Source organism: Peromyscus californicus, unplaced genomic scaffold (assembly GCF_007827085.1).
Source record: "Peromyscus californicus insignis strain IS unplaced genomic scaffold, ASM782708v3 Scaffold_1__1_contigs__length_55948999, whole genome shotgun sequence".
Classification (NCBI taxonomy): domain Eukaryota; kingdom Metazoa; phylum Chordata; class Mammalia; order Rodentia; family Cricetidae; genus Peromyscus; species Peromyscus californicus.
The window spans coordinates 46,969,671-46,995,896 of record NW_026294492.1 but is presented as its reverse complement, the minus strand read 5'-3'; the positions used below and the strand labels follow the sequence as shown (position 1 = coordinate 46,995,896).

General features: G+C 42.0%; 1 protein-coding gene across 3 annotated transcripts in view; it reads left to right on the top strand.

Annotated features, from left to right (window-relative positions):
• The first annotated feature begins 563 nt into the window (after positions 1–563).
• LOC128115702 (zinc finger protein OZF-like) overlaps positions 564–26,226 on the top strand; it is a 70,674-nt gene continuing 45,011 nt past the window's right edge. For all 3 annotated transcript variants that reach the window (XR_008220277.1, XR_008220276.1, XM_052746685.1), the window contains exons 1-5: positions 564–702; positions 4,564–4,605; positions 17,732–17,830; positions 22,794–22,920; positions 23,083–23,140. Coding sequence is in view for 1 of the 3 variants with exons in the window: in XM_052746685.1 (XP_052602645.1) it covers positions 17,819–17,830; positions 22,794–22,920; positions 23,083–23,140 (197 nt within the window). In the remaining 2 variants the exon portion in view is untranslated. The remainder of the gene's footprint in view (positions 703–4,563; positions 4,606–17,731; positions 17,831–22,793; positions 22,921–23,082; positions 23,141–26,226) is intronic.

Below are 26,226 nucleotides of genomic sequence, written 5' to 3'. Positions count from 1 at the left end.
AGACCTTCCATAGTCATAGTGTGCTTCCATTATCAATTTTTTTTTTTTTAAAGTTTTACTTAGCAGAAAGTGTTGTTGTAAGGACATGGCTTTGCAAACATCTTTGGGAGGACAACTGGACACCTCAGAAGCACGAAATGGTGAGTGAGCATTGGGCTCCTGGAATCCTGGGTGGCCGGTTTGGGACACTAGCTGCTTTGGAGCTATGTGGTGCCAGCTCCTGCAGTTCCCCTGGTGCTGGTCTACAAAGCTAATTCCAGGACAGCCAGGGCTACACAGAGAAACCCTGTCTGAAGGTGGGGGTGTGGAGCCTGCCACCGTGTCTGGCATATTTGTTTGGTTTGATACGTAGAGTGTCTCACTATGTATTCCTTAATACCTCTGAATTCACAGAAGTCTGCCTTCCTCAAGAGTGCTGGCAGTAAGGCTTTCGCCTGATCTTTCCTAAAAGGTTTAGATACATTGGGCTGAGGGTGCGGCGTGAATAGAGTTCGCCAATCAGGGACGATATTACTAAAAGGAAAGAGCTGTCCAATCAGGAGCACGGATAGTCATAGTGTGCTTCCATTGTCTTTTCTTTTCTTTTTTTTAAGTTTTACTTAGCAGAAAGTGTTGTTGTAAGGACATGGCTTGGCGACTTCGTGCTCTGCCGAGTGCGGGCATCTTTGGGAGCACAGCTAGATACATCAGAAGCACGAAATGGTGAGTGAGCATTGGGCTCCTGGAATCCTGGGTGGCGGGTTTGGGACACTAGCTGCTGCAGTTTCCCTGGTGCTGTGCAGCCCAATGGAAGGTGGAGACCAGCCCAGCAATGCCTGTGCCCACCTGTGCTTGAAGTGTGCACCTCACAGGCAGCCTTGAGCCCCGAGTCCCCCACTGTTCTGTCCTAGTGAAGTTGCTTCCCCACAGTTCCCCAGCACTCTTGGGTGAGTCCTATCCACGAACCTGCGCCTACACAGACCTTACAGCGCTGGCGGGTTGGAGATGCTCAGTCCAGACTGTACTACTATCAAGGGACGTGGGTGGTCTGTGCAGTTCCCTTCTCCTCTCGTACGTCTGTTTGCGTTGATTTTGCTTTTTCTGTTACTGTCTTGGTTTTCTTTCCGTTCCCATCTGGTCCCCCTCAGATTGTTTCCCATGCCTCCTGGTGTCAGAGAAATTTCTCACAAAGCTGCCTGTCTACCCTTTAACTCCTTATTCTCTGTGGTGTTTGCATTTTTCCTTAAAAAAAAATGATAATGTGTGAGAATTTTAAATTGCTCTCCTGACTGCAGCTGGCCAGAATTACTAGTCGGAAGAAAGATATTTCAAGTTGCTTCATTTTTTTTTGTTTGCAGTGATCTTTCTTGAGTCCAATATTGGAATTTTGAAAAGTTTCCCCAACTTTGCAGAAAAGGCCAAGAAAACAAACACACACACACACACACACACACACACACACACACACACACACAAAACAAAACAAAAAACCCAACCAAAAAAAAAAAACTGGCAAAGAGCTTCATGGCATTGGTGTTATATTTCTGTTGCTGCTTCTTGTTTGGCCGTAGGCTGCTTTAAATAGAAGAGATTGGGAGTGTCAATTATGTAGCAAGTAATTTACAGTGTTTCAGTCTCTGGGAAAATATTAATATTCCACCTCTTTCCTTTGGTCTCTAGATAGTTGGTTTATGTAGGTAGTGTAATTTCTGACCATTTGGGAAGCTTCAGAGTGTTCATGAGAGAAAGACAAGTGTGCTTTCTACCTGGTGGAGAAAATGTTCTTTATTTGAATGTTGACTTGAATGTGAACTAAATTTATAATATATTTATTATGTTTCTGTGTACAGTTATTTTGATTTTCATTTAATTTTTAATTTGTATTAAATACGTTATTATTTATTTATTTATTTATTTTTTGGAATAGAGTTTCACTCTGTAGCCCCTGATCTCCTTGTGTTGACCAGGCTAACCTTGAACTCAGAGATCACCATCCTCTGCCTCATGCATTCTGGATTAAAGTCTTGCAACACCATGCCTGACTTTGTGGGCTTTGGTTACTTGACTCAATGTAATGACGTTTTCACTTACACCCATTTGCTGGAAATTTCATTTCAGTTTTCTTCATTGCTGAGTGGAAATCATTGTGTTTATGTGCTGCATCTCCATCATGTGGACATCAGCTGATGGAGATCCAGGCTGACTCTTTTTCTAGCTATTGGATGAGAGCAGCAATGACCATGTGTGTGCATGTATCTGTTGTAGTGTATAAAGTGTTTTCATTATAGTCAGAGAAATTTATACCTTGATGAAATAATGTTTCTATTTTTTACTTTTGAGGGAAGCACACATTGATTTGCTTATTAATCCCAGCAGTTTAAACTCACCAACGGTGAGTAAGTATTCATTTTTCTGCACGTCCTCAATAGGGTTTAAGCTCTTCAGGCTTGCGGGGCAAGATTTTCAACTGCTTACCTGTGCCCTAGCTCTATGGACATTGGTTTGTTAATAAAAAGCCCAACAAAACTTTTAAATTATTTTTACTAGGGAATTTCTTACATTTGAGTGATGTATATTAATCATATATAGCCCTTACACTCCCAGCATACCTAGTTCTTAACTTCCTGTCTTTTGGTTTTGTTGTTTTGTTTTTCTTTCTTTCTGCCCCCTTCTTTCATTCTCTTTTTCCTTTTTCTTTCTTTCTTATAACCCTGAGTTCAGTTAGTGCTGTCCAAATGTGTGGCCATCCACAGGGCATGGGCAACCTACTAGTGGCCACATTCCTGAGGAAAGATAACTTTCCATTCCCCTCAAAGCTATCAGTTGCCCATACCTTCTTAACAAGGGATGGCCTTCTTGAAGACCAATCCCATTCTGCCCAAATTTTTAGACTGACAAGATCTAAAGTGTTTGGGGAATTTTAGAATTTGATACATGAATTGTAGAATATTTTTGGTGAAATTGAGTTAATCTCAGTAAGAGCACTCTTTATTTATTTATTTTTTTTTTGGTTTTTCGAGACAGGGTTTCTCTGTGTAGCTTTGCGCCTTTTCCTGGAACTCACTTGGTAGCCCAGGCTGGCCTCGAACTCACAGAGATCCGCCTGGCTCTGCCTCCCGAGTGCTGGGATTAAAGGCGTGCGCCACCACCGCCCGGCAAGAGCTCTCTTTATACCTTGTGTCTTTGTCCATTGATTTTCTATGAAACGACAATGTTCAAGTTTAATATAGACAATTATTATTATGTAACAGATTGATTAAGTCAATAAGAAATCAGGTGCTTCCAGCTGAATAAAATTGTCTATGCTCTTAAGTATTAAACTAACAATAATTAATATTTCTAAGATAAATTTTAACCTGTAACATTAAAGAGTAAGACTTATGGCCCTTCTATCCATGCTCTCCTCTTTAATGACAGATTTTTCCAAGTTCTGTTCTTGTCCAGTTAAACTAAAAGAGAAAAGTATCTGTTCAGCCTGCTCAAAGACTTCCCAGTAGTCAGGTTAGGCTTCGTGTCTTTTACATCCCAGGATTTCTACTTAGATTACAATCATATTTTCAAAAGGATAGCCTTTAGATTCAGGATTTCTAATGCTAGTGAAATATCTAAGATCTAATCAACAGCCTAATTTAAAATGGAAAACTGATACAGTGTCTTTGTTTTTAAAATGATCTTCATTTTACTTATGCAAATATGTATTGTTTACATGTGCTTCTGTTTTCTTATTGGTTCCACCGTACTTTTTGGCTTATCGTTAAGTGGTATTAATATAAATATCCAGATTGGCCTAAATTCGTTTTAGTTCATAGTGTAATTAAAGCTTCTTTTTATAAGTTAGATAAAATATTACTCAGTATGTTTTTGGGTTAATCATCATCTCAGCTCTGAGTCTATAAGAAGTCTAAAATGTCCCTGTTGCTCTCAGGACACAGCATCTTCTATACAAGGGTACAATTTCATTATCATGAACAATGCCCTCATCTTGGAGATGACAATTTAGGTTCTTCCATTCTTAAAAATGTAAAGATTGAGAAAATATCTTAGACCTGCGATTTCAGACTCCTTTAAGTAATTAGTAGGCTTAAAATATGTCCCAAATATATGTTTCACCAAAATAATTGCTCATAGAGCCACTAAAAATGTCATATTTTTAATTAAAAAATTGAAGTCAAGTTTATTTAAGATAATTCACTGTCAAGGTTAGGCAAGTATTAGAGAACTGCTAAATAATATTTTAATTAAAAAACTTTAGAAAATGGATGGGTTGAAACATAAGGTGTGAAAAAGCCTCCAATGTCTTTACATCATTCCAAACTCTTGTGTTTTCACAGCAGGCCCCCTTCTGTTCCGTGTCTGGACAGACTTAGGGATTCCTTCTACCCCAACTGTCTTGGTTTTGGCCTCAGGATCTCCAGTCAGGAATATCCAGGCCTTCTGTCTCTTCCTCAATCAGGGATGCTGTTACTTCCCTTCATCAAATGTCCACTGAGTACATGGATATTCGTGCCACCAAGTTTGAATTGTGTGTACATGCTGAGGCAAGTGTTGTTGGTCCTGGATGACATTCCCTTCTGCTGATTTTAGGTCCATAGGAAGGACACCTTGATCCATCAGAAGCAGGAAACGGTGAGTGTGCCCTGTACTTCTGGAATTGTGCTTTGTGCATTTGTGACAGTGTGGTGATAAATTGTGTACCCTTACAAACTTGCCTGAGGATCAGAGGACAGAGCCAGCCACTAGATTAGACATAGAAGTCAGGCAATGGTGGCACACATCTTTAATCCTATCACTTGGGAGTCAAAGATCCGTCTGGATCTCTGTTAGTTCAAGGCCACACTGGGCTACATGAGATTGATCCAGTATAGGAGAGAAACAGAGCCAGGCAGTGGTGGCACACACCTTCAGTCTCAGCACTTGAGATCTCATGCCTTTGCTTGGGAAGCACACATGCCTTTAATCCCAGGGAGTAATATGGCAGGGCAGAGAAACGTATTTAAGACGTGAGGAAACAGGAACTCTCTTTGGGCTGAGGATTTTGTAGAGGTAAGAACTAGTGTCTGGCTGTTCTGCTTCTCTGATCTTTCAGCTTTTACCCTGATATCTGGCTCTGGCTCTGGGTTTTGTTTTTTTTTTTTTTAATTAAAAGACCATCTAAGATTTGAACAACATGACAGTGCTAAGGCTGTGGAGCTACTGCTGTGACGTGTGCATGTGCCCCGGTGTCCTGCACTGGCTTCATGCTTCCCAAAGCACTGGGATTGTGCACAAAGCTGGCAGCTGTTGTGCATGAGGCCTCCTGCCCTGTGCTGTCCAGGGAAACGACTGTGGCTCAGGCCACTCTCTTGCTGTGGTGAAAAAGCACCTGGAATCTGTGCTTCCTCAGAACTTGCAGACCTCCCAGGTTGGTGACACTGAGATTAGTTTGTGGTGTGAAGGGATCTGGGTGGATTCCTGTCTGGTGTCCCTTATAAGTATGTCTGTGCTGCTTTAGATTTTTCCTGTCATCATCTTTGTGATTTTATACTTAGTACTGGGAATGAACCCCAAGGCAGTCCTGACTGAAGTTAAACAAAGGCCTTGTCAGCCGGGCGGTGGTGCACACCTTTAATCCCAGCACTCGGAGGCAGAGGTGGGTGGATCTCTGTGAGTTTGAAGCCAGCCTGGTCTACAGAGTGAGTTCCAGGACAGGCTCCAAAGCTGCACAGAGAAACCCTGTCTCAACCACCCCCCCCCAAAAAAAACAAACCAACCAACCAAAACAAAACAAAACAAAGGCTTTATCGTTATCCCCTGTTTCCCAACTCCTGATTATCTGTGCATGTGTGTCTGTGTGTGTATTTGGTTTTTCTTTTTTTAAATCGTGATAAGAGAGGATTGGGTTGCTCTCCCTGTAAGAGTGGGTCAAATTCCCAGTCACAGAGGAAGAGAACTTTCAAGTGTTCTTGAAAATGTTTCAACTTTCTTGCCCTGAACATTTCTGGTGTTTAAGTTGGGGGGTTGAAAGCTGTGTCAGCACTGTCCTTGTGATCCCCGTGAAGGGGACTGTGGACTTCAGAATGCATTCTTGTTTGCTTGGTTTACTCTAGGTTGCTTCTCTAAGTAGAGGAAATTGCATGAGGGGAGTACTTACTCAGTACTTAATAGGTTTGTTTTGTTTTTTTTTCCAGATGAAGTTCTTTAGAGATTAAAAACACTAATATTTTCAATAGTGTTATACTTTGGGGTGCAGAATGAGGAGACAAAAGACTGGAAACAGTCGAGAATGTGACCTCAATAGACAACCCTGGTTATTAGCACAGACAGCAAAATACAGTGATTTTTTTTCCTGCTGTGCAGTGGGCACAAGCTGCCTGGGGCTCTTTTCAGAGTGCTGGAAGGGGCTTGGGACTGAGGAAGTTGATGCAGCTTCCTGGGCTGTGTTTTGATATGTAGTCTCTTCTTCCTGAAGTTATTTGCACAAGGGAGACAGGCTGTCTTAGCAGACATTCCGTTCCTCTCCTGGAATTAAAATTACTGTAATTAAAATAACTCTTAAGGAAAGAAAATTAAGCAAAACCTGGTTTATTACAACAAAAGTGTTACCCAAAGTAGTATACAAACTGTCATTTTGTTTGTCAATTTTCTATTTAAATGTCAGTTACTTCTGCGTGTGTGTGTGTGTGTGTGTGTGTGTGTGTGTGTGTGTGTGTGTGTGTGTGTGTTTGTGTACAGTGGTTAGAGGACAGTGACAGAATGTTAGAATATGAGACCCAATTTTATTTCCTCTATAGGAAAAAGAACTCCGTATTAGAGAAGGTGTGTAACAGTCAAGAGTCCATTATTGAAGGGATGCAAAATAGTAGGTGTTGCTGATCATAATGGCTCATGGTTGAAATCCCAGCACTTGTGTGACCGATGAGTAAAGAAATGAGGAACTATTTTCAGAATAACATAGATTAAGCTAGTGGTAGATAAACCCAAGTATTAACACAGTTCCTTTTTTTTTTTTTTTTAATAATTTACTTCTACCCCACTGGGTCTAATTAGTGAAGCCCTTATTTACAGTGTGCATGGGGTCATACACAGCAGTAAGGATACCCTACACATGGCTACATTCCTAAAGAAAAGAGACTACTTCCCTTAGAAGCATCAGCTAAAACTAGGATCTCAGTAAGGGCTAAGGCCTCAAAGCACACCTCAGTCCATTGCTGGAATTTTTCACTACCAGGATCACATGCAGATCTTATGAGTGAAACCACAGCAGTTGTGAATTTATGCCATGCACAGAGCACAGCCTTTCACAGTACTCCCCATCCTCCAGCTCTTACACTCTCATTTCAGCCGCCTGTTGCAATGTTTCCTGAGCTTTGAGGGTTATGGGTTTGATAAAAATGTCCCATCTATGATAGTTCAGTAGTCACAGTTGCATATTTTCATAATTTAAATAGTAATCTTCTCTGTATAAACTACCACTGCTAAAATAAGCGTGTCTGATCCAGGTTGGTGACAATAGAAACCCATGGATAGAAACGCAAATATTTAGAATGCAGTGTGTCAACAGGAGCACTTAGAAACACACCATTAGTAGGTTCTCCCTGAGGACCTATGACTTCCCTTGCCGTGAGTTTTGACTCTGCGAAAGTACCAGGCATGATTTCTCTCTTGTGGAGCAAGTCTGCAGTCTCATGACAGCAGTTGATTAGTTCCATAATTAGTCTTTCTAGTAGGCACATCAGTATTGTAGCATCCAATATCCAGCACCGGATAAACCACTGATGCCTTTTCTTCCCCACCAGTTTTCATAGTACCTTTCAGCACTAAGAACGATATGCACCTGCGACAAGTCAGTTTATGATTGATTTTCCTGTGTTTTATAAACAAAGTGTCTGATGTCTTTAGCAGTAGTGTGTGATCTAATTTTTGTGGGCAACCAGCAGCAGTAACAATAGCTTATATTGTTTTGTGTGCCTTGGGACCCTTTCTGACCAAGTATCTGTGCCTGACACTGACACTCCCAGAAGTCACTCATGGCTTCTGGGAGCAACTTCTTCATTAACTATTCTTCACTAATAGTTCCTCATTTCTTTACTCATCAGTTGTACAAGTGCTGGGATTTCAACCATGAGCCATTGTGATCAGCAACTCCTAATATTTTGCATCCCTTCAATAATGGTCTCAATATCTGCTCTGAATATCTGCTTGTTCAGAGCTTTGTGAGTTTGTGGCTAGACTGGTCTATATACTGAGTACAAGACCTGGTCTATGAGGAAAGTTCCAGGACATCCAGGGCTTCGTAGTGATGCTCTATCACTCCCCCCAGAAAAGTATTCTTAAATAGCTTACAAGCTACAGGTGTTTCATAAGGGTTTTTAAATATATGTTTAGCTTCCTTTAACCCACTTCCTTACCCTCCTTTCCTCTACACTCTGTCCTCATCCCTGTTTAAACCTTCAGCTTCCGATATTTTCCCAGTGTTCATTAATGTCACATATGGACTACTATCCCCACTTACTATATGCATATGTGTTTATCTTGTAGTGCAATGTCATAAGTTCCCAAGTAACTTCTTCATGTACACTTCATCTTGTTTAAGCCTTCTTCTGGCATCTCTTTTCCCATCTCTGTCTCTCCATTACCTATTTGGAACCTCTGTCTCTAGTATTCCCCTCTCTACTTTGATTTTACCTATATTCACCCCCTCATACTCCCTCCCAATCCATAGTGTGTTTCTAGCTCCTTATCTTTTACATGTACTCAATGTTAAAACTACACATAAACAGAAGATTTGAAACTAGGAACCTCATATGAGATAAGGCCATTTAGTATTTCTCTTTTTGGCCAAGGGTGATCCCACTCAGTAGAATTTTTTTTTAGTACCACCCTTTTCCTGAAAATATCATGATTTCATATTTTTACAGCAAAGTAATTAATACTAGATTTTCGTTATCCATCCATGTGTTGATGGGTGACTAAGTTGATTCTATTTCATAGGTATTGTCAATGGAGCTCCAATGAACATGGATATGCAAGTATCTCTATAGTATGACATAGTTCTCTGCATATATGCCTATCAGTTTTATACCTATGTCATATGGTAAATCTATTCTGAGGTGTTTTTTTTTTTTATTGTGTTGTTTTATCTTCATGTGTGTCTGTTGCAGGATATTTGATCACAATGTAAACCCTGAGATTGTGTTATTTATTGGAAAACCCTGTTTCTAGTTGTAATTTGGCTCAGTCCTAGTACACACGTTTAATCAAGAGCTTTCTGCTTATTGTAAAAAGGACAAAGTTAAATCAACCACAGGTCAAGAGGGAGAGCAAATAATGAGTTGACAGAAAGAAATAAACTACAGATAGTTAGGAGGAATCAGGCAGATGGATAGAGAGATGCATAGGAAGGAAAAGAGAGGGACAGCTGGTTGGAGAAATTTTGTGTGGGACAGCGTAGGAGAATAGCTCCTTCTTTGCTGGATGGCAATGAGGAGGAAGCATCTGCATGCTTTCTCCATCTCTCTGAGCTATCAGGTCTTCACCCCAGTGTCTGGCTCCTGAGTCCTTATTTGTAAAATTGTAAGATTGAGATTTAGTTAAAAACAATGTATGTCAGTGTGCCTCTGGTGTGTAGAGTTTCTGGGAGCCAGAAGTGGGTGTCGGATACCCTAGAACTGCAGTCATAGACGGTTTTAAGATACTGTTAAGTGCTGGGAATAGAACCTGGGTCCTCTGGAAGACTAGCCTGTGCGATTAACTGTTAGCTATCTCTTCAGGCCCATTTCTAGTTTTTGGAGCAGACTACAGGCTGATTTCCAGAAAGGCTACACTACTTGACATTCCCATGAACAGTGGACAAAGGTTCCCTGTGACCCACATCCTGCCACTGTTTGTAATCCTTTGTATCCTCTTGAAAACCATTTTGACCGGGGAGAGAGAGAATTTTCATGTATTTCAAAGTGCAGGCTAGTGAGACTAGAATCTTACCTCTCAACTTGCACAAAAGTCACCTCCAAATTGTTGAGTGTCCTCACTATGCAGCGTTATACTCAGAAACTGTTCGATCTGTTGGTGTGCTTGAAATTGAAAGCATGGGGAAGGATTTCTAAAAAGGACTTCAGTAGTGAAGGAAGGAAGACTTACAGGTAAGATGAATGGGATTTCATGAAACTGAAAAGCTCTGACAGCAAAGGAAATGTCAGAAGATTTGTGTCCGGAATATATAAAAAATTAAAAATAAAACTGCTAAATAACAGGAACTCAAACAACTGAATTAAAAAATGGACTATATAGAATAGGTCTAGAGAGAGTGGACAACCTTGTCTTCTTCCTGATTTTTGTGGAACTGATTGGTATTTCTTTCCATTTAAGTTTTTCTTGGCCTTGAGCTTGCTACAAACTGCCTGTTTTTGCTGAGCCTGTCTCTTGAATCCCCAGTCTCTCCTGGATTTTTATCATGAAGAGTTGTTGGATTTTGTTAAAGGGTTTTCTTGCATCCCTTTTCATTTCTAATTGTGTTAATTTGGTTCTCTCTGCTTTTTAGTTAATTTGGACAAGGGTCTGTCAGTCTCATTTTTTTCCCCCTCAAAGAACGAACTCTTTTTTTCACTGATTCTTTGTGTTTGTTTTTGGGTTGTGTTTTATTGATTTCAGCCCCGAGTTTGATTATATATTGTCTTCTACTCACTTTGGGTGTGAATTTTTTCTTCGTGTTTCAGGCGTGCTGCCAAGTTACTCTTTTGAGATCTCTCCAATTTTTTTATGTAGGCATTTGTGTTAGAAATGCCATCATTGTGTCCCATAAGTTTGGGACACATTCATACAGTTCTACAAAGTCTTTTGTTTCTGGATTTCTGTCTTGACCAATTTTTTTTATTAATGTAAATCATATCATTTCATTTATATAATTATTTATTATGTAGTTAGTTGTTCACATTCTGTGAGGGGAAGCTTTTTCTTGTTTTTGTTGTTGATATTCAGTTTCAATTTATGATGCTCGTATAGAATGCAGGGTGTTATTTCAATTTCCTTGTATCTTTGCAGACTTGCTTAGTGCCCAAGTATGTGGTCATTTTGAAGAAAGTTCCATGAGGTATTGAGTAGAAGGTATATTCTTTTGTATTTGGGGGAAATGTTCTGTAAATATTTGTTAAGTTCATGTATTTTATACCATTAGTTAGCCCCAGCATCTCTTTGCTTCGCTTTATCTGGATGAGCTGTGTATTGGTGAGAGTGGAGTAGTGAAGTCTCCCACTATTATTGTGTGAGGGTCAACATGTCATATAAGCTGTAGTAATGTTTCTTTTACAAACTTGGATGCCCTTCTGTTTTGACATGTAAATATTAAGAATTGAAATATCATCTTGGTGAATTTATTCTTTGGGTATGTAGTGTCCTTCCTTGTCTCTTTAGATTAGTTTTAGTTTGATGTCTATTTTGTCAGATATTAAATTGACTATACCAGTATGCTTCTTGGGTCCATTTGTTTGGAATAAGTTGTTCCACAAGTTTACCCAGAAGTGATATATATTGTTGATGTTAAGGTGTGGTTCCTGGAAGCAGCAGACAAATGGACCCTGTTTTTACATCCATTCTATTAGTCTTTTTGTTGTTGTTGTTGTTGTTTTTAAGATTTATTTATTTAATATGTACACAGTATTCTGTCTGCATGTATGCCTGCAGGCCAGAAGAGGGCACCAGATCTCATTACAGGTGGTTGAGAGCCACCATGTGGTTGCTGGGAATTGAACTCAGGACCTTTGGAAGAGCAGCTAGTGCCCTTAACCACTGAGCCATCTCTGCAGCCCTAGTCTGTGTTTTTACTGGAGAATTAAGACTATTGATATTGGGTGTTACCAGCTAGCAGTGTTTGTTGATTCTTTTTTATTTGTTTTTGTTGTTGTTTTGGTGGTGGTAGTTTTGGGGTGTGTGTGTGTGTGTGTGTGTGTGTGTGTGTGTGTGTGTGTGTGTGTGTATGTGTGCGAGTGCTTTGATTTGCTGCTTTGGGATTATTTATTCCTTGTTTTTTCTTGGGTGTGGTTAACTTGTTCAGGTTACAGTTCTAATTTGAGCACCATTGTAGGGCAGGATTTTTAGATTGATACTGCTTAAATTTGATTTTATCATGGAATGTCTTATTTTCTCTATCTAATGTGATTCAAAATTTTGCTGAGTATATTAGTCTGGGATGGTATTTTTGGTCTCTCGGAGTCTGTAGAACATCTGTCCAATCCCTCTTGCTGTTAGAGTCTCCACTGAGAAGTCAGGTGTTACTCTAATGGGTTTGCTCTTATATGTTATTTGGTCATTGTCCTTTGGAGCTGTTAAAATTCTTACTTTGTTCTGTACTTTTAGCGTTTTGACTATTATGTGCTAAGGAGATTTTCTTTTGTGGTCCAGTTTATTTGGTGTTTTGTATGCATCTTATACCTTGATGGGCTTCTATTTTCAAGGGGAGTGAAACTTTCTTCTCTGAGTGTCTTGAAAATATTTCTGTGCTTTCGACCTGGGATTCTTTTTCTCCTCTATTCATTCTCATTATTCTTAGATTGGTCTTTTCATACTTTCCCAGATTTCAATGATGTTTTGTGCCAGGAGTGTTTTACATTCAACATTCCTTTGACCTAGGCATCCATTTCTTCTATCATGTCTTCAATGGCCAAGATTCTCTCTTTCAGATCTTGTATTTTTTTGATGAGGCTTGCCCCTGAGGTAAGGTTTCATTGCCTAAATTTTTGATTTCCAGGTTTTATTTTGTTCCAGTTTTTTTTAATTGATTCTATTTCCACTTTCATGTCTTGAATGTTTTATTCATTTTCTTCCACTGTTTGTTTGGTTTTGTAGATTTCTTTAAGGCCTTCGTTCATTTCTCCTTTAGGGACCTTATCATGTTCGTCAGGACTGTGGATGTTTTTATGAATGTTAAGTGTTTTTACTTGTGCTTCAGCTATGTTGCCTGACTCAGGGCCTGCTGTGAGGGGAAGGCTCTGTGGTAGTGGGGATACCCTGTCCTGGCTGTTACTGGTTGTGTTTTTACACTGGAGTCCAGGCATCACAGTTTGGGGAGATTGTAATTTAGGTGTTGATATCTGGTATTGTATTTGTTGTGTGGGTGTGTTGTTCCTTGGTTTTTCTTACCTTCTCTGGTTCTTAGCAGAGTATGGTTTTTATGTTTTCCCTGGTATAACATGCTTCGGGATCTTGTTAAGTGTAGCCACTGTGGGTTCAGGTAGAAAATGTTTCTAAGTGGTGTAAATTTGGCGCCCCTGCCAACCTGTGGTGGCTGTGGCAGCTGAGGTGGCAGCAGTGGTGGCTGTGGTAGCTGAGGTGGCAGCAGTGGTGGCTGTGGCAGCTGAGGTGGCAGCCGCTTGAGCAGTCACGCTCACCGCCAGGTGTGGCACATTTCCACTCTCATGTTCCTATGGGTTGTATAAGAGTTGCATATCGAAACATGCCCCCTAAAAGTCCCCGGCCACTCCAGAGCATTCTCTCCATCTCGTTCCTTCTCTCTGCCTCCTGGTCTGTCTGTCTGTCTCTGTCCTGTCCCAATTGTGAGATAGCACTTTGCTCTGCCCCATCCCTCAATAAACCTCTTGCTTTAGTTCTGTTTTGAGGTGTGATTTCGTCGGGACTCACCTGGGCCTGCCAACAAAGGTACCCTTTTCCGTAGCTTGATCGTTACCCTAAGTATTGAGAGTTGAAACTTAAGAATGGAGATGAACTTCACTATGAATGAAGGGAGGTGGCTGAGGGAATCCACTGGAGGGAGCAAAGCAGTGCGCTCCACTAGGATCTGCTCAGTTTCTTCGGAAATTGTGGGATAGTGAGGACAGGACACAGCAGAAATTCTGCTGCGGAGCTGGGCATGAGAATTGGGGATGGACTTGGAGGAATGGAGGCAGAGGTGAAGATCTGCACTTAGCCTACCTGCTTCACTGGGCAAAGTAGCCTGCAGGGAGTGCCTATTCGTGTAGGGCCTGAGATAAAGTAATGAGTGGGCCAAAAGAAGTTTGAAGGGGTGTATCTGTGTGGTCCACTGCAGAAGAGGAAGGGGAAGCCACAGAAGGTGGTTTGCTGCAGGTCTGGGCATGAGAATTGGAGATTTGATGTGGGTGGGTGGATGGAGAGGTGTTGCTCGGCAATTAGCCAATCTGCTTCCTTTGCTGAATTGGCCATGTGATTAGAATGTGCAGATCAAACTGAAGGTAGTATCATTTTGGAAATGGCAGGTGGGAGGTACTGAATGGCTTTGGATTCTCAGAAGACCACCTCCCTCAAGTGTGCCAGCAGTAAGGGTTTGCACCAGAACTTTCCTAAAGTGTTTTAGGCAGAGTGTGAACAGTTCATCATTCACAGACCTTATTACTTATAAACTGTTCAGTGAGAATCGTGGATAGTCATAGGCTCCTAGGCATGCTGCCTCTTTAGGCTTTGTGGTAAAGGAGAGCAATGTCAAGTCCAGGCTTGGGTGAGTGTGTGTACTGAGGGCAGCAGGCTACTTTGTGAGACACCTAGACACTTGAGAAGCATGGAATGGTGAGTGTGTCTTGGATTCCTGGATGCCTGGGTGGCGGCACTGGGACATTAGTTGTTTTGGAGATAAACAGCCCCCACCTGAAAGTTCCCCTAGGGCTATAGGGCCCAGTGGAAGGTGGAGTCTGGAACAGCAAGTGCACTCCCAGGTGCACCTGAAGTGCATGCCCAGCAGGCAGCTTTTACCCACAATCTCCCACTCTTCCCTCCTGGTGAGCCTGGTTCACCAAGATCCCCAGCACTCTCCCATGAGTCCTTGCCATGAACTGTGCTACACAGATCTTTGCAGCACTGGCGGGTTGGTGATGCTGCGTCCACACTGTGCTGGATGCGGACGTGGGTGGTCTGTGCAGTTTCCCTTCTCGGCTTGTGCTTGTGTTTGTCCTGATTCAGATTGTTTCCTCTCATCACCTATGATTTCCTTCCTGTCTTCCCTTCCCCTTCCCCATCTGGTCGGCCTCTGAATTGAGCCATATGCCTCCTGGTGTTAGAGAAGTTTTCACAGAGCAGCAGTGTCTACCCTTAACACCTCATCCAATTTTCTTTTTCTTTTCTTTCTTTCTTTCTTCCTTTCTTTTTTTTTTTGTTGTTGTTTTTTGAGACAGGGTTTCTCTGTGTAGCTTTGCGCCTTTCCTGGAACTCACTTTGGAGACCAGGCTGGCCTCGAACTCACAGAGATCCGCCTGGTTCTGCCTCCCGAGTGCTGGGATTAAAGGCGTGCGCCACCACTGCCCGGCTTTTTTTTTTTTTTTTTTTTTTTTTTTTTTTTTTTCCCCCAGAGCTGAGGACCGAACCTAGGGCCTTGGGCTTGCTAGGCAAGTGCTCTACCACTGAGCTAAATCCCCAATCCCCTTTTCTTTCTTTTTTTTTAAGGGATAATGGACAACAATGTTTTCTTTATCTCCTGCATGCAGTTGGTTAAAGGTACCAGTCTGAAGACAGAAATTCAAATTTGCTTCACAATTTATTTGTTTGCAGTGATCTTTTTCAAGGCCCAAATTGGAGTTCTAGAAAGTATTTGTAACTTTGGTGAATGTGCAGAAGGCCAGCACGGCTGACAAAGAACTTCATGGTGTTGGCATTATATTTTTGTTGCTGTTGCTTGTTTTGCTTTAGCAACAAAACAGAAGGAATTGGGAGTGTAAATTTTGTAACCAGAAATTTCCAGGATTGCAGTCTTTGGAAAAAAAAATACTCACTTTCTTTACCCTTCAAGTAGTGGATAATATCAGGCTTGGCTTTCTTCTGAGATATCTTAATTTTGTAAAGTATCGATTTCCACAGGAGATGTCTGTTTTTCACAATTCTACACATGTCACATTGTCGCTCTGAGCATGACTGTTTCCATGTATTGCTAATTCTACCAGGTCAAAAATAAGACACCACTACAAATTCTGAGCCAAATTTGAAGCAAGCTTTAATTAAATACTGCCCAGGTGGATGGACTCTGGCCCAGTCCATTCCCAGGTTCCCAGAAAATGGCAAGAAGTCACATTTTACAGAGGCTCATCAAGGCAAACCCATAAGGCCACATATTTCCCACCAGTTTCAATCAGGGACATATATATTTCCTGAAATACTTCCTGCCTACTTACCTCCTGCCTACATGTGCATATCCAGTATAGTTGAGTCAAAGGAACTTGTTTAGGGGAGCAAAATCGTGGCTTGTTTACTTGCATAAACAGTAGTCACAAGCATTTCAGGAAGTGTGTGTCCTTAGACAAGGGGCTTTCAGGTTAGAGGGATTTTTGTTTTATGGATCTTTTAGGCCCGGTAATTAAAATGTAAAACATAGCTTCATCTCTCACAGGATCTTGGTCAGGGAAATGTTGGCTTTCATATCCCAGTGAAGAAGACGGATGTCTTAATCTCTTTGCTGCTGCTGTCATAGAGTATGACATGCTGGATAACATGTCCAGCCAACAAGCCAAGTGTTGCTAAAATTTCTTCCTCAGGGGAGATGTAAAGCAATTCTTCCCAAGACCCAAACAGCAAACTGAGGCAGGATTCTGCCACAGCTCATCCTAGGGAACCCATGGGTTGATTGGGTTCCTTAAAGTGCATATGATAAAGATTATTTATAGGAGTTTGGCCATTCCTCCCTCAGCCAGCTGATCCTGGAAAGCCTCACTCAGCAGGGATGAGTTTCCCAGTAGCTGCAGAAAGAGTGCCCCACCCCAGTCCTTGTCCCCTTCATTCTCCCCTGCCCCCATATATCTTATCCCCTTTCCAGAGCTCACTGCCTGGATCCTCGGATGAGAGTCTTGTGCCTTCCTCCATCCCTCCATGTGGGATTGTAAATGGTCAGCAAGCCCAGCTGTGATCATCTTATGCAAGTGGGCACTTAGGAATTCTCCAAGATGGAGGTTGCTTATCTGGGAAGACATTCTGTCACATCATGACTAAGATTAGTCAAAATGGTCTCTCATATGAAGAGCATCTGTGATGGTCATGTTTCGAGACCTAATTTGATAGACTTGAAGAAAGTATTGGTGAATTTTACTGTTTATTTTTGTTAAAATCTTAATGTGAATAAGGGATGGAGAGATGGATCAGCAGTTAAGAGCACAGACTTCTCTTCCAGAGTACAGAATTTGATTCCCAGCATGCACATGGTGAGCCACAACAGTCTAGGACTCCACTTTCAGGGAATGCAATGCCTCCTGGCTTCCTATGGCACCAAGCACATATGAGGTGCATTGATGTACATGCAAAAAAAAAAAAATCCATACACATGAAGTGAAATAAATTAATATTAATGTGCAATTACTGTTGGGAATATCATAAAAGCAAAAGCGGGCATGGTGAAGTCTCAGGGTTAATCGTTTAGTGTCTCTGCATCTTCACTAGAGAATGACCATTGTGGGCTCTTCGTTAGCCGACTGTGAGATCCTGAGATTTGGGAATGTTTACTTTAGTGGATGGAGGGTTTCCTCATGGCCTTATGCAAAGAAAACCTTTTCTGAAATTCAGGGACTGCTTTTCATAACTGTGAGCCCTAAGTGGAGTACTCCTGCTGTGTATGTCTATTTTATCTATCCATTGAGTAATTGTATTCCCTTGTTTTTGTGTTTTAAGTATATTGGCAGGAAATGGATACATTGAAACATGAAGTGGGAGAATGTCATGGGCTTTTAACTCATTCCTAATGTTTCAGGTTTCCTATCAAGCCCCGTGTGCTTCCTGTGCTTGAATCTACTTGGAGCCTGCTCCTACCCTGAGTGCTGTTTTATTTTGTTTTGCTTAGCAAAGAATATTCTCCTGAGCACCTGTTTGGGTGACTGTGTGTTCTGCTGACTGCAGGAGTCTTCAGGAGGACATCTAGACACATCAGATGCACAAAATGGTGAGTATGCCTTGGGCTCCTGGAATCCTGGGTGGCAGGTGAATGAAAAATAAAAGAGGACATGACTACACCCATGTGTGGTGGAGGAGAAGGTTCATTGTAAATATGAGAGAGAGACAGCCCAGCCAGGGGCCTCTGGAGTGGTCCGCAATGACCTGGGCCATGTTAGAAGAGAAAGGGTAGGGAGAGCAAGAGACAAAGAGAAGAGAAGGAGGAGAGAAGGGGACCAAGTGGCCAAGAGGCAAAAAGTCTGGGCCTTATAGACTCAGAGAAGCTGGGGGAAGAAAAACGCAGCCCCATCACTGGGTTGGGGAGTTTAGAATAGGGGCGGGGTATGCCGGTCAGGTGGAGTCTGTAACAGGTGGCCTGGCAGCCAGCTTTCTCTTTAATATGTTAATGGACTCCTCAGCCATTTGTCCAGGGTGTGAGACCTAACATGGCATTTGAGACACTGGCTGCTTTGGAGGTATGTGGTGACAATGGCTGGATTTTTCCCTGGTGCTGTGCAGTCCAGTGGAGCTGGAGTCTGTCACAATAGTGCCTATGCCCAAGTTCACTTGAAGTGTGCACTCTGCAGGCAGACTTGAGCCATGTGTCCCCACTCTTCTGTCCTGGTGAAGCTGCTTCTTTTCGACCCCCCAAACTCTTGTGTGAGTCTTAGCTGTGAACTTGTCCCAACACAGACCTTGCTGTGCTGTGGGATGGTGCTTTGTAATCGACTTGAGAGTACCCTACATTTATTATATATTTATAACACTTGTGTGTATAGTTTCTTTGGTTTCTACTTTACTGCAATTTTATATTTAATATATAATATGTTATCATTTCTTTGTTTTTTTTTTTGTTTTTTTTTTTGTTTTGTTGTTGTTTTTTAGTTTTGGTGACAAGGTTTCCCTGTGTAACCTTGGAATTCCCAGTCTTTCCCAGGCTAACCATGCCCTCAGAGATCACCCTCCTCTGCCTTATGCATTCTTTTTTTTTTAGACAGGGACACTTGTGTACCTGCCTGGAAATCACTTTATAACTAAGGCTGATCCTGAACCTTGCTGAACCTTGATTCTCCAAACTCCTCCTCTCTTCCCTTTCCCATGCTTGTTGTGTCTTTTTTTTTTTAAAGATTTATTTATTTATTATGTATACAGTGTTCTGTCTGCATATACACCTGCAGGTCAGAAGAGGGCACCTGATCTCTTTTTTACGGATGGTTGTGAGCCACCATGTGGTTGCTGGGAATTGAACTCAGGACCTCTGGAAGAACAGCCAGCGCCCTTAACCTCTGAGCCATCTCTCCAGCCCCGTTTTGTCCTTCAGTCCTACTGTATCTACCACTCCACTTGCACATCACATGCCTGCTACTGTGCCTGTACCCCTCCCACCTCCCCACAGATCTCGTGGAACCATCCTTCTCCATGCTCTCTGTGGACACTCAGTCAAGCTGTGAAACAGATAGCTAAGAGGCTAAAGATCGAATCCATAGACAGGAGAAAGAGACAGCATTTGACGTGTGCTTGGGTTACCTGGCTAGGTAAGTCAGGAGCCAAGGAATACCACAAAGTCACCCCTCACAACAAACTACACAACAGATTTATTGCAAGGCAAGACCCAGTAGGGTGGCTGCCTCTGCTTGGGTGAGAAGCAGTAGAGAACTGAGTAAAAGGCAGGGTTTAAATAGGATTTCTCAGGTGCCGATTTTCCAGAGTGGAGATTTCCAGGGTGGGAATTGGTGGGTTTTCAAGTCCAGATCTTGGGCTTTTTACTCTGTAGAGCAGAGCTTGGCTGCCTGTGTGTGGCAGGGCTGGGTCTGGTCTTTAGGGTAGTTAGATTGTTCTGTGGGCAGAGCCTGGGCTTTGGAGGTTCTGGGGGTGGGACATGGCCACTCACATGCCTCAAGTAGCTTATGAAAAGGCCAAGAAACTATTTAATATGTTTATTATTGGGAATTTCCTCTCTATAAGTGATGTATTTTATCTAACCCTTACACCCCAGCACACCTTTATTTGTGTGCTTTTGTTTTACTTGTTTTATTTTGTTTTATAACCCACTGAGTTCAGTTAGTGTTATCCCAATGTGTGTGGCCATCCAGAGGGTGTGTGTGGGCAGCCTTCTAGTGATGACGTTTCTGAGGAAGAATGAGTCTCCATCTCCATAAAGCTGTCAGTTGCCCATACCTTCTTAGCTAGGGGTGGCCTTCTTGAGGACCAGTCCCATTCTGCCCAAAAATTTGACTGACAGGATCCCAAGTGTTTGGGACTTAAAAAATGTTTCTTTTAAGTAATTTATTTAAATTTATTTTATGTGCATTGTGTAAAGGTGTCAGATTCCCCTGGAATTGGAGTTATAGAAAGTTGTGAGCTGCTATGTGGGTACTGGGAATTGAACCTGGGTCCTCTGGAAGAGCAGCCAGTGCTCTTAACCACTGAACCATCTCCCATCTCTCCAGTCCCTAGATTTTAAAATTTTATATGTGCATTGGAGACTATTTTTGGGGAAACTGGGTTCCTTCTCAGTAGGAATACTCTTTTTTCCTTTGTGTCTTTGTTCATCAACCTTCTATAAACCTACAATGTTCATGTTTAACATAGACAATTGTTATTCATGTAACTGATGTAGGATTGAGTCAATAAGAAATCAGTTGTTTTCAACTGATGTTGATCTAATTGACACAGGAAGAAAACGAAAATGAAAGGGAGAAAGAAAAACCTAAACACCTCTTATGAATTCTGTGTGGCTGGAGACTTAGGCCAGAGAACTTGTTCTAAATTGAAACTGAGGAGTCCTACATTGTTTGTGAATTGGCAGAGTCACCTAGTAGTCCACTTTTCTTGTCTTTTCTATTGATTTCTTATCCATTCCTGGTGAACAAAGTAGCAGAGATGGTGTGTCCTCCACCAACCTGTATTGTCGGACATGGACTGATTATTTGGTACGCCATTGAGAACATAAATGTCACAATGGAAATTGGTCAGAAAGTGTTTAGGGAAATTTCTAGTAATGAGAGAGGAGCCTTGGTTTACTTCCCTCCATGTGACTGTTTGCCCAGTTCATAATTGGTTATTGGGGTCTGGGCAAGGTATTCCCATTTAGAGAAGAGTAACTTTACTCAAAGCAAAGGCATACTACAGGACAGAAATATGCAATGAAACATGTCAACAGGAGTGAGGGTACACAAGGGGTCAGTTATCTTGGGGGGCTTTGAAAGAAAGAGGATTTGGTTGCTAAGGGGCACAGCATGCACACAAGGTTCAATATTTTGACCTACAGGATTACATTTTGTCAGCCTTGCTAACTACACATGACATTTGTCATAGAGATCTGATTTTAGAACTGTGCAGGCCCAATTATGTAGGAGAAAAAGAATTGTAAAATCAGAAGAAGAAAGATTGTCCTTAAACATTCATTTTGAGAACAGTTTGCCTTATTGCGCATGCATCTCAAACTACTTCACTGAGAATCAGCCTATTTTCCATGTGTCCAAAATGGTTTCCAAAAGGTATTTGAATACAATAAGGAGTTACTAAGGCATTTGCTAAAGGAACTAACTTGTTGTTCTTTTTAAAGGAGATATAGATACAGCCCACTAGAGATAATTTTTCTAAGAAAAATACCCACATGTTGCTAGGTTCATTGTTCAGAGAGGGCTGTGTACAGAGCCCAAGCCAAGTAGAGTTCCAGGTTGCTGAGTTTTTCCTGTGTTTCCTGCTTCACTATTGTCCCAATGCTTAATATTAATCTTGTTATCAATTACAGCAGTTCTCCTTGTTTAAATTTTTAGCTTGCTCACATTCTTTTCCTCTACCAAATTACTCCACAATCTGTACATTGAAGTTCATTTCAAGTTGTCTGATGTAGGGTAGAATGAAGTTATATTCTTCACTCTAATATCTCAGGCATAGCCCTTACTCTAGTTCTGGACAAAGTCCTTGTTCCCTCTACAACTTCTGATCCACGTCTCTTGTGTAGGCATTTCTTTCAGTGTTTTTGTCCTTAAAGCATCTACCAGAGTGATTCATTCAGCTTTGCGTTCAGTGCATTCTAGACTTTTTCTTGTCTAAAGAGAATTTTCTTGTCAGTTCTTCCACATTTCTTCCAAAACATGTTCAAAATGCCAACAGAGAACCTTGTTAGTTTTACTTACAATAAGGCTCCATTTTTTAAAAAATCTATTTCTTGTATCAGGCTTTTTATCTGGCTGCCATAAATGACTCTGAGAATAGGACCTTAAGGCAGAGTTTATTTCCTCTCACAATTGAAGGTCAAGTCCATAAAATGCATGACTATGAAGCGACTGGTCAATCGCACACAATCAGGAATAGAGTGATGTGTAGTTGTCTGTGTCTCAGCTCCCTCCTTCCATTAATGCAATCCCTATACCGTTTACAACATGCTACATCTCAAGTAGGCGCGCGTGGGGGGGGGGGGGGTGTGGGGGGGGCGGGGTGTTGGATATGACTGACTCCTGTAGGCTCATGTGTTTGAAACCTTAGTCTACATGTAGTGGAACTCATTGGAAAGTATTAGGTGTGGCCTTGAAGTAGGATGTGTGTCATGGGGGGTGGTCTTTGAGGTTTTAAAAGTCCATTCCAGGCACCTTGTCTGTCTCTTTGCCAGCTGCCTTTTCCAGGAGTAATACATTCAGCTACTGTTTCAGCTCCATGCCTGTCTGCTTCCCACCATAATAATTGACTGACCCTCTAAACGTATAAGCAAGCCCCCAATTAAATTATTTTTTTTATAATTGTTGCTCGATCCTGATATCTCTTCACAGCAGTAGAAAAGTAACTGAGACAATGGATGTTATTATATTACACCAAGTAATCAAGATGGCATCACAGAGATGTTTTTGGGTTAACCTTTATCTGCACAATCACTTGGAAGTGCCTTTACAAGCTTCTGTCCTAGATGATTCTGTATATTGTCAGCCTGTCAGTGAAAAGTAACCATTGTAACATGTGCACTATTTTAGGAGTCCGTGACCTTTGAGGATGTGGCTGTGAAGTTCACCTCAGGAGAGTGGGCTTTGTTGGATTCCAGTCAACAGAAGCTCTACAGAGATGTGATGATGGAAACCTTCTTGAACCTGATCTGCATAGGTGAAAAAATACAGCATGCTCCTGTCGCTTATTCAGTCAGAGAACAGCTGTGTCCTGCTTATGTGTGTAGTGGTGTAATTTGAATTCTTGAATGGAACCTGTGGGGAACTGAGTGCTTTAATCTTGAATACCTCCTAATGAATTATTTGGTTTTACTTCTAGAGAAAGGACTAGAAGAACATATTGAAGAGGACTACAAAGATCTCTGCAGAAATCTGGGGTAATTTATATGTAATAGAAAGGAATTTATATTTAACATTTGGTATGGGAGGTTTTTCATCTTCCCTAAGCTCGAATTAGTCCACCTGCGTTACTGTTTGACAGATGTACCTCCCTAATCAGACTTTTCACCCGGCACTGTTCCCAGAGCAGGTGGCACACGTAGGACTGGCGCTTGGTGCCAGCAGGAAAAACAGCCCCTCAGGACTTCCCCCGGCCCCACCTCAGCGGACAGTGAAAAAACAAGGAGAGTACTTGAAATAAGAGCTTTTGTTGGTTTGTTTTTTTTGTTTTATGAGACAGGGTTTCTCTGTGTAGCTTTGGAGCCTGTCTTGGAGCTCACTTTGTGGACTCGGCTGGTCTCGAACTCAAAGAGATCCTCCTGCCTCTGCCTCCCGAATGCTGGGATTAAAGGCTTGCGCTACCATCGCCAGGCCAGAACAAGAGCTTTTTTAGAGATTCCCACCCCCCCAGGCTAGAGCTCCTACCTGTCCCTGCTTGTCTCCTCCCCCAAGATGCAGTTCTTGATGCTGCTATTGCTGCTCAGGCTCTCTGCTAGCCACTTTTTGTTCTGGGGGTACGGCTTGAGTCCCCACTTCTGCCTCATTTGCACAGCCAAATTCTGCCTCAGCATTTCCCGTGCTGCCATTGCAGGTACTGCTAGGGGCTTAGCCCTTGCCCTCTTCATTGCAGCGAGGATTTCAAAGCCTCCACTGCTTTCTCCATGCCAGCAGCTTTTCCCTGGTCCTGCACCGCCTCTGCCGCGGTTCGCCCTTGGAGGCGCTGCCTGGTGACTGCAAGGACCCTGGTGTCCCTGGAACGCACTTAAATTCGGAGGTGCTTGCTCTCTGGCCTCTGCTAATTGCTTCCCAAGTGCTGCTTAGAAGAGGAGACACAGCACTAAGTGTGAGGGTTTGCAGTGTTCCAGGGGATTTTTTTTTCCCTAGGGCAGTATAGGTGACTTTCCCATTCGGATAGATGTTCCCTCCAGGTGAGTCTAATTTTGCCCTTACAGAAAGAAGATGAAACCTAAAAAGCTTCCAATTTTTTGAGTAAGAGAAATTACGAGATTTTTCAAGCCCTTCAGTTCCTCCCTCGTCTCATCTCAAGACTTCTTTTCCTTAAATTCAGCTTCATGGCCACGAAAGAACTGACTTTGATGGTACGATTTTATCTGCAAGCCTTTTTTTCCAGCGTCACTGGAGCGGAGGGTTTCTTGTGACCCTTATCTGCCTCTCCCTGTAGCTCATGACTCAGATCTAAGCTGTCCACAGGCCAAAAGCTTCCCCAGGAATATTTTTCTGCCTGTTTTCTTCATAGTATTTTTTCATGACTCTGGTTCTTCCCCAGGAGTCTGTGTTCAGAGTCCCAACAACAGCTCCTTCGTCTTGTTGCTTTTCTACCTTACTCTAAGCTTTTTCCTACACTATATTCCTATATTCTACCTTACCCTAAGGTTTTTCCTACACTATATTCCTATCTTCTACCTTACCTAATTTTTTCTTACCTAATATTCCTATACCTAGCCCTATATTTTTACTTAATTTTAATAGATATAAATTAAGACAGAGAGAGAGGGAGAAATAAATAGACAGAGAAAGATACCCGCTGCAGCCTAACGTGTGTCTTCGGCTTTTCTTTCCACTGCTTTGTTTCATGTATATACTCCTGAAAATTGAAAAATAAAGTAGCCTTTACTTTTAATTCATTGCCGGGCATGCCCCCCTGCTCCTGTGATGCCCCGACTCTCCTTTCACCAAGTCCCTAGTTAAATTCCTGTTCTGTGGGGATCCCTGAACCTGTGCCCCATGTTCTGGTGCCATCTGTGGGAGGCCAGCTCCCACTTTTTCCCAGGGTACTCCTGAGAAGAGGGGGATAAGAAACTTTTAGATAGATAGTGTGGAGAAGAGACAGATAGAAAGAAACACAGGATAGCTTTGGGAGGGCCTGGATCAATATCTACTGGCCCTTCTGTCTCTTCTAAAGGGCTTTTTATAGGAATGCAAAGGGGCAGGGCAAAAGACCTAGCACAGCCAAGTGCAGACCTTTCCAACGACCAGGTAACCACGCACGTGGTCAAGCCATTCCTTGGTTCAGCCCTGCTGGGTAAAGTAAGCTCAGATCTTACTAGGAAGACTTTGTGGGCCCCACAATTTGGGAGTGAGAAGACAACTGAGAAACTACAAAATGACCCAAATATACCTTGGTGCAAATTGAATCTAAGGACAAATTCCTGAAATGGAACATGGAATTGTATCATTCAATATTTGTGTATCTCATCTGTGTGATTCATGATTATCACTATCATGTGACAGACCAATAATTTCTGAAAGATCTGTCCCAGTGGTTTATTACACAAAAACTTACCATTCTATATATTCTCTGCAGCTTTGAACATAAGTGCTGTGTTTTGTTTGCTTTCTTTTGCTGTGACAGATAACAACTCTTCATTGCCATAGTCCCAACATGAAGGGAAGCCAGGGCAGGAACTCAAGCATGGCAGGAATCTGGTAACAGGAACTGAGCAGAGGTGATGGAGAAATGCTGTTTACTGGTGTGTTCCTCATCCCTTACTCAGCTTCTGTGTTCTTCAACCCTGGCCCATCTCTCTTGGGGGACACCACCCACAGTGGCCTGGGCCATTCCACATTAATCATTAATTGGAATATGTCTCAACAGATCTGCCTAAATGTCAATCTGATAAAGCCATTTTCCCTGTTGGTATTCCCTCTTCTCAGATGTGTGAACTAGCTTGAGTCAAGTTGATGGAAACTAACCAAAACACTTGACTTCTTGTCTACATTACACACAAATCCCACGCTATTAATCCAGAACCTTTCATGGTTTGTTTCTCCCTAAATCATCTTAATCTCACAATATACAGCATGATATAACACCAGAAATCACAGATTCTTAATATCACTATCCAGTAGAACCTTTGAGATACCTTCCATCATCCCTAAAACTATAGAAGTCAGATTTCCATCATTTACATTGTTCTCAGCATTCCTGTCCTCTGAGGTCCTATGACATCCACTGAGCCTTAATGACTAAGGTCCTCTAGCCTAAGGTTCCAGACATTTTCAT